General features: G+C 37.9%; 1 protein-coding gene across 1 annotated transcript; it reads left to right on the forward strand.

Annotated features, from left to right (window-relative positions):
- Positions 1 to 1,571: 1,571 nt before the first annotated feature.
- mpl (MPL proto-oncogene, thrombopoietin receptor) lies at positions 1,572 to 8,504 on the forward strand. The gene is made up of 12 exons (XM_074634982.1): positions 1,572 to 1,790; positions 2,156 to 2,276; positions 3,429 to 3,607; positions 4,413 to 4,570; positions 4,870 to 5,014; positions 5,153 to 5,267; positions 5,368 to 5,537; positions 5,675 to 5,817; positions 6,472 to 6,631; positions 7,168 to 7,249; positions 7,441 to 7,528; positions 7,882 to 8,504. Exons 1-12 carry the CDS (start codon positions 1,679 to 1,681, stop codon positions 8,350 to 8,352), a joined length of 1,944 nt encoding a protein of 647 aa, XP_074491083.1. The 5' UTR covers positions 1,572 to 1,678; the 3' UTR covers positions 8,353 to 8,504.
- The last annotated feature ends 282 nt before the right edge of the window (positions 8,505 to 8,786 follow it).

Raw genomic sequence — 8,786 nt, forward strand, 5'->3', positions numbered from 1 at the left:
TTTGCAGCATCTGACCAATCACAGACACAGACAAGTCCACAGACTTGCAGACAGACATTTTACAAAAAGTAAACTAATTTATATGAGACAAATACGAAGAAATTAAACACATAATCCAAGCTAATAGTAACACAGTTGAGGCTGCCAAATGCAGGAATAACAGCTGGCAAAAGAAAAAAACTCCTGATGTGTGAATGCGTAAATTAACAGTTATTAATTTAACGGAACACTCAAAAGTAAAATATACTTGTCTAGATATAAATAGTTTTGAAATGTATAACGGATGACTGGATTACACCTAATCATGCCCAGTGATAACAGTGAGGTGTGTATGATTATTCCAACCCTCTTTCAGCTGCGTCCCCCCTCTCAGGTGGTGTGAAACAGACTCAAGAGGAAGTTAAAAATTAAGTATAAAAATATAATTGAAAGTGGTAAGCATCCACCGCATACAGCCAGCTGTCCTTCCTGCATTTGTTAGTTTAAACTGTGTTGTTTTTAGCCTGGATTATGACTTAAACTTCTTCATATGTGTGTAATATGACCATATGATCCGCGCACTCACTTAGGCGGTGCTTTCATACGAGTTGATCTCTTATCTGGAACATAACCTGCTCCGGAGCAGGTTAGGTGTTCAGCATAAATTACCATGGCGATCTACCCCGGTAAGAAGTGATCCAGCTTCGTAGGACGGAAAACCCAGAGTTAACCCTGAAGTTACCTCGCTAACGTCAAATCCTGCTTCGTAGTACAGGCCTCTGGGCCCTGTTCTACTCAGTACTTCAGAGATGGCTTAAAAGTGACCCAGAGCTGTTGTCAGAGAAAAAAGTTCTTAAACTCAAACATGCACAAGTGCAGGTATATTTACGGTAAACTTGGATCATGACCAAGACCTTTCAAGGTGAAACTCTCTGTATGTTCACCAGTCATTTTGAGATGTAAATGACTCTTTTTCCATAGAGAAATATTGATATAATCTTGATTTTAGATGAAAACATGTCAAATATTATAAATCCTCATCTGTTGGTGTGATTATCACAAATTACTTCACAACAAAATACAAGAGACTATACAAAATGAAATCACGACATTTTTAATGGGAATGTGTCATTTAACCACTAAACTACATGTAACGTACTTTCATACATTTTAAACACTTGGAATGAAACAATTAATGTTTGATAAATTGGGGTCAGGAGGCTGAGAAAGGGTCTGGTGTATGAGGACACCAAAGGACTTGTGAAGCACACCACATCATCTGTACTGACAGTTTTCCACTCCTAGATTTCCTGAAGTCCATTGTCTTTTTAAATTGAGCATTGCATTTAGAGTAAGGTCCATCCAGATGATGGACTGAAACATGTACTAGGTTTCATCAGCAGTAGCATCTCCTGTTTGTTGTCTAACTAAGAGTGATTGAGAGTAAACATACATTATATATTTATTTAGTTTCAGTTAACAAACTGCCTTTTTTACTGCTTACTTCCACTGTACACAAAGCACGCTTCCTGCTCTGAGCACAACTCTCTAAGCCAACCCCTCAGCACTGCTCAACCCTACCCACCATGCCTACTCAAAACCATGCTATGACAGATGACGCACACAATGCACTTACACAACCATGCTGTGTTAGTTAAAGTGTCATGGTGGTTTAGGATACATAATACCTCAGTCTACCATGAATTTGCCATGCGGGTGGGAGATGCTCCTTATTAGCTTGTGGATACAAGTGGGCTTTGTGCCTGGGATACATTGCAAGGATGGAACTGTCAATCATCTGTCAAGGGAAGGTAGGGCTATTAACCAATTTTAATTCAGTACTGTTTCTTTCCAATGAAAATATTGACTGTTAACTACATGATAAAGAGCCCACAAAGAGCCAAAATATATTGTTTTTTTAAAAGTCTTGTGAGAACAAAATGTTAATATATTGTAGGTAGGAGGTAGACGTATATCTGTATGTCCTGGCAGTGAATGGGTCCCACATAACATCTTGTTTCCACAAGGTGACAGTTTTTTTTGCACAACAAAAAATCTTAATCTGAAACACAAACTTGTTGCCACAATATATCTTGTTTCAGAAGTTAAAAAATACCACGTTGTTTGACTTCGGGGGTCATGTGCTCATGTGTTCTGTTTGTCATTTCTGGAGCAGATATTTTGCTCTTAAAGGATGAGCAGGATCCCAAATGTTTCACCCGGACAGAAGAAGATTTCACCTGCTTCTTTGAGACCACAGAAAACAGGACTTACGATTTACTCTACAAGGTTGAAGGGTATGTTTATAGACAGTAAATCTATTTTGTTTTGTATATTAAGGAACCTTAAAGTGTCTTAAATCATATAAACATTACTTTCCCTCAAAATTCTCTGAATCATATTGTTAGGAATTGTTCATACTTTTGGCATGCTACTATTTATTTAATGTTATATGTTGTTGTTATTAGTATTACTATGAACTTTAAGTGTCCTATAGTCATTGGCTTCTCCACCTTGTATTCCACAAAAATACAGGTCAAGGGGAAACTTCATAAACCCATATAAAGGAAAAGAAAACTTAAAGGTACAATTGATTACATTCAGCCACTAGATGTCGCATTCGCCCTCCCCGTTCCACTGTGTTTACTTCACAACAAGTGGTTGCCAGTTCGTTGCACAACCTGCATATTTTATGGTCGAGTAGAATGACTCAGACAGACAGTCACATCAAGTGATGACTCTTTCATGGTAGGGTAATTCCAAGATTGCTTCTCTCCCTCTCCCTCATGGAAGGCTGGTGCCTTTCAGGCTCCCAACTTGGTTTGTTTGGTTTGCTTAAACTTATTTATCCTCCATGTTACAGGTATCTTAGGTTAGCACCATAGTTTCACAGCACCCATCACCCACACCTCACAACTGACTACTGACTTTACACCCTTATTGACTTTATTTTTTTTCAGTTGAATTATCTTTAATAAATGTACTTGCTTATTTAAACTGTTACTGTGTGGAGATCCCTTTTTGTTATGTTCCTGAACGAGCTGGGCATAACACATAGTTTTACAATGTTTTTCCATGTTGTCATTTGTGAAAAGACCAAAAATGAACACTGTAAGCGGACTACTTGAATACTACAAGCCTTTTAATCCTTAGAAATGGTTGCTGTATAACGCTTGGTAATGGAAATCAACCGTCACACATAATCACAATCATTACACAGTAACATACATTACATACATGAAATTTGACTTATGCATTAAACCCATCCTAAGCATGTAGGAGCAGTGTATTTTTTTCACTTACACACGTATTTTACTTCCTCTATTAGTCACCTGTAAAGCACTTTGAACTACCCTTACCTGTGTGAAAGATGCTGTACAAAATAGATTGATTGATTGATTGATTAACATATACCACAATGTCTGTGTTTGTCACATATTCTAATCAAGCTGGCCCACAGAGAAACGGTGTGAAATGTCTGTCCAGAGAACAGAAGAGGGAACCTTCCTCCATTTCTACTCATTTCCTGCGATGGATGTTCTCATGCATATGGAAACACACCTTGAAGTGGTGGACCACAACACCAACACCAGCCTCTACAGCCGGACTGTCTCTGTGGAGGACCACGGTAAGACATTTTTCTTTTTTTGCAATATTTACTTCCTAAACAAACAAATAAAATCTATCACCATGTTGCTCCACCTCTTCTGGTGATAGTGTTGCTGTAATTCATGATTCCCATTTGCATTTACACTCGAAAAACATGACTAGTTTCTCATCAATTGAGATACTCTATCCAGGGGTCTTCTTTCCCTTTATGTTATCCTATATCGAGAGAGGAGACGTCCTCTTCACAAAAGTCTCGATCCTCCAAATTTACAAATGTGTGAATAATTTGGATGATGAATGAATTATGAAACACTTTTGCAAACTTGTCTACTCATTTAAAATACTTGCTTTTGTTTAATCTTCTTTCTTTTTTTAAAATGAAATAAATATCTATAAATAGACAAATATTATTTGTCCAGCCTTACCATCAAAGGGGCAGATTTACTGTACCTTTATTTCATGTGAGTGATCGAGGATTTTCCATATGGTGAATATAATTTTGCATCTCTCTCTTGCATCCTGGTTTGGAGGACCAAAGACCCAAAGAAGAGATACAAGAGAGGAGGCATGTTAGCTAAATAGAAAGCAGCACACATAAGAAGCAAGGTTAGCTTATTGTGGGTATCCCCAGATGGACCCATGCAGGCAGAATGGAAGACTTTAGTCCCTCCAGTGTGTCCTGGGTCTTAACTTCTGTCAATAAGGTCATGCACAGAGAACGACAGGGGGCATCCTCACCTGTTGCCTGAAAACCAGTAAATCATTTTCACCAATGGATTCTTTAGTGTGTTTTCCTTATTTTTCCATCACATTTTTGTCTCTAGTTCTCCTCGATCCCCCCTTCAGTGTGTCGTTACACCAAAATGACCAAGCAGGACAGCTGAAGGTTTCATGGCACACAAAGGTCTCGAAATACTGGAAAGCTGATGTGATGTTTAGGATTCGATACTCCTCCAAGGGACTGGGAGAGAAGACAATAGAGGTACACACATACATACAACTCTTCAATAAATCCATTTGATTATGTGTCTAAAATGACTCTGAAATCAAATTCACTACTGTTTGTGAGCATAAGGACAGTTTTTATATAATTTAAGTATTGGTATGCCCAGCATGCAAGTTAGCATGATGGGCTTGTGTCCATACTGACTTTTGTGTCTCTACAGCATCTACATGTTAATTATGGAGCCATAAACTGAGAAAATGTTTCAGACAAGTCTGAATAATATATTAGATTTTACAATATTAATCATTCAACTTTTGTGTTTGTGATTTCAACAGGCAAAGGAGGGCGACATACTCGACTCTCTGGGACCAGGGGAGGAGGTTGAGGTTCAGGTCACTGTCAAATATGCCTTCAATCCAAATGCAGGACACTGGAGCAGCTGGTCACACCCTGTGCGAGCTGTTGTTCCCCAATATGCAGGTGTGTCTAAATGAGAAAAGAGTTTGAATGTCTGAGTGGGTGACAAAGTAATTGCTATCCATAGCTCAGCTTCTCATCCCGTGAACTCTTCTGTCACAGATGCAATACATGAATGCAAAATGTTTTTCTCTTTTTCAGATGATATTTCACTAACCTGCTACACCTCTGACCTGCAAAATATCACCTGCCAGTGGAATGGGAGCAGATATGGTGAAGAGAATGAGTACAAGCTTTTATATAAGATGGATCGCAGGTACATTACTTACATTACTTACATTACTACATTACTTATACCCCCTAAACAAACTGATGTCCACTTTATTCGACTGTAATTTGATGTGGTGATATTACAGTGAAGCTTTGGGCTGGACAGAATGGACCGAGTGTCTCACTGACAGGGACTTGACTGAACTGTGCCATTTCCATGGAGATGAGTCCAGAAAATTCAGGGTCAAGCTCAGCAGCACTTCAGCTCCACTCAGCAGAAACTTCTATACTCAAGAGTTCACTCTCAACAAGAGTAGTATGAGATTTTTCTTCCTCCTTTTTTTGTTCCTTTGGATTTGTTATCTGTATATATAGTATACATAGAATATTGAAAAGACCACTGTAACCACAGCCTTTGCCTACTGACAAATTGTTGGTCTTTTGTTTTTTTAGTCAAAACAAACCCACCACGTCATCTGAGAGGAGCATTGGAGAAAGACAAGTTATGCTTGAGATGGGAAGCTCCTCTTCCGTCTCTGTCGAGTCACTTGCAGTATGAAGTCGGCTATCAGATCAGAGGGGGTGAAGCATGGATGGTAAGATGTGATTTACGGCCACACAGTTTTATGTTTTTCTCTTTGTATACTTTTTAATGGTTAAGTTACCCTGGGGCCATGTAAGGACTTTTTGTTTCTGAAGTACTCATTGCAAACATTTTGCAATTCTTCATACCTTTCAGATTCCTGCAACATTCTTTGCATTAGTTAACTTAAAGTAGTATGTTTAGAATTTTATGTAAATATGGTATCTTTAGATTTATTCTGATATTCAGCCTAAGTTTTTGTTTGTAGACAAATAATGGGCAGGGGTGGTGATGCTACAGCAGAGTATCACTATCACGATATTACCACCAGATAACCACAAAGAAAGGAATATTCAATTCTACATACAGTGACAAATTCAAAGTAAAAAAACAGCAATATGAGCCATCACATTTGTTTAACGCTGGATGTTGCAAGATAATTTAATGTGCAAAAATACGAGGGTATGCAAAAATATTTGTGCAAATGCAACAGTTTTCAGGGAATGAAAAACAATTGCATTAAACGGCAGTATTGCGAAGGAACACATTTATATTTCAACAGAAATGCAAAAGCTTTTGTGAGAGAATGCAAAAGGAGTGCATCATAATTACAATTGCCATTTAATGAATTTACAATTGAATGTCAAATCGACTTTTTTGTCCCCAGACGGTGTCCCTAAAGGGTCCTGAGACTGGCACATGTCTCGAGGTTCCAACAGGTAGCCAGTACAGTGTTAAGTTCAGGGCTAAACCTAATGGGTACATTTATTCCGGCTACTGGAGTGACTGGTCAGATGTGCTTACTGGTGACACCCCCGCTGACGTAGGTAAGCTCACACTGAGACTGACAAAAGTCAGTGTAAAACACCTTTATTTATTTATTTATTTATTTATTTATTCGGTAATCCCCATTGGTTTATATAAAAATCACAAGATAAAGCTGCAAAATTTAACCAAATGTGATGCAGTGGATTAGTTGATTCTTAGCCTGTTATTTTGTAAGAACTTCAACAAGCAGTTTATTCAAATTTGGTTGTGTGATAACGACTGTAGCAGTGTATAAAATGCAACGTTGTGCCTTGATATATTGTTGCAAACAGACTCCTGCAGATAAATGTATTATTGGAAGTTAGACAGTGTACATGAGTCTTTTCTTTTTTGTACATGTTTCTGCTTTTTATCCGCTCATCCCTCTCCTACGCACCTCTCATGAAATAGATTTGTGAAATGTTCTTCTGGTTTGTGCCTTGATATATATATATATAATATATATAAACATTATAGACCTTTGAAATGCAGTTCTTTGTTACTCTAATTAAATAAAACTATACAAACCTTAATGCAATATAAATTACATTTACAGGCACGTTGCTCGTGCTGTGTATCCCTGTCTTGATGCTGATAATTGCCATCATCCTCATCTCCCTGTTTTCCACTTACCACAGGTAGGACCGTTTATTCCAACTCAGATTGTAATCAGTCATTTTTAGGATTACATACAGAAAAAAAATCAAAAATGTTTTTAAATTTCTGACATTTTATGTTTAAGAAGTCATTAAAATCACTTACTATTCTTCATTGTTTGAAGACTATTTTCATCACTGTTTTTTGTTTTCATCTTTGTCTGTTTTTATAGTAAACTCAAGCTGTATTTTTGGCCGCCGGTCCCAAACCTTGACAAAGTCCTACAAGGTTTTCTGACAGAGGTCAACGGACCGAGATGGGTAAATTATTTACCGACAGAATTTACCATAATACATGATACATGCACAATTATTTTACACACAATTATATAGCGTCCCATTACACAAAACTGTGAAACCTTTTTTTCAGTGGAAAAATAGATTTTGGCCATGACTAATTTAGCCAAATAGATACAATATAAATATAAAAGTAGATATAGATTCTATTTATAAATGTATAGATTCAAATATCAAATAGGAAATAGGTAAAACACAAGTAATATAATATAAATTGAGAGTGATAGAGTCTAGTTTACACTCAATTCCAGCCCTTTTAAATGTTTTGTCAGTGTCAGTCATCGTCACGATGTTCAAAATTTGTGCTCACACTACAGAATCCTCCAATAACAGCAAAGCAGTGGTCTGACGAAAACACGTCATCTGTGGTGGAGATTGTGTCTGAAGACGAGGTTTCAAGATTGCGGAAACTACCAGAGGGATCCACCCAGCTCCTGTCACCAGAAAGAAACTCCTGTAGCGGAGAACAGGCAGATGGAAGCCGTGGGACTGAAGTCTTTCCCGACTATGTGGCTCTGAACAAAGACAGTGTCATTCTTTGCCCAAAAGGAAACAACTATGTCTCCGAGGAGGTTGGAGAGAAAGAAGGCCAGGGGGTGAGTGCTGAGCTCCTCCAAACATGTCAGCCTTACTGCACTGATGGCTCAGTCTGTATCCCACCCTGCTTAGCCAGTGACTTTCTTAACCATTCCTACTTCCCTCTGGCTGAGCCTGCAGACAGGTTCGACTGCAAGGTCAATGCTGCAAGAGGGCCAGGCAACCTCTATACTAATTTCCCCTGTAGCTAAATGTGCAGTACAACAAGTGTACCTTGTTTCCACTGGTGTATATTACATGTATACACTTTCTTATAAGACATAAGAACTCAAGGAGTAATGCAACCTGTGTCTTAAACAAAGGTGTGTTACCATGTAGTCACAGTATAATGGGGATTCGTTGTGATCATGGCATCGTCTCTCTTAGAATTTCTGTTAAATGCCATGAGTACACCACAGATTTGAACATAAAATACCTATCATATAACTATCATATAACATATCTATGATTGTTGAAGATATCTAGGCATATTGTAATTATACATTACTTTATATTTGTAATAGTATATAATACTGCTGTATTTTTATGTCCACTAGAGGGGACAGTAGATCACAAGGTACTTTGTGAGACTGCAAGAAAAGACCCAAGAAGACTGTATTGTATGGTACCTGTTAACAATAACACC

The sequence above is a fragment of the Sebastes fasciatus genome, chromosome 5 (assembly GCF_043250625.1).
Source record: "Sebastes fasciatus isolate fSebFas1 chromosome 5, fSebFas1.pri, whole genome shotgun sequence".
In the NCBI taxonomy this organism is placed as follows: Eukaryota; Metazoa; Chordata; class Actinopteri; order Perciformes; family Sebastidae; genus Sebastes; species Sebastes fasciatus.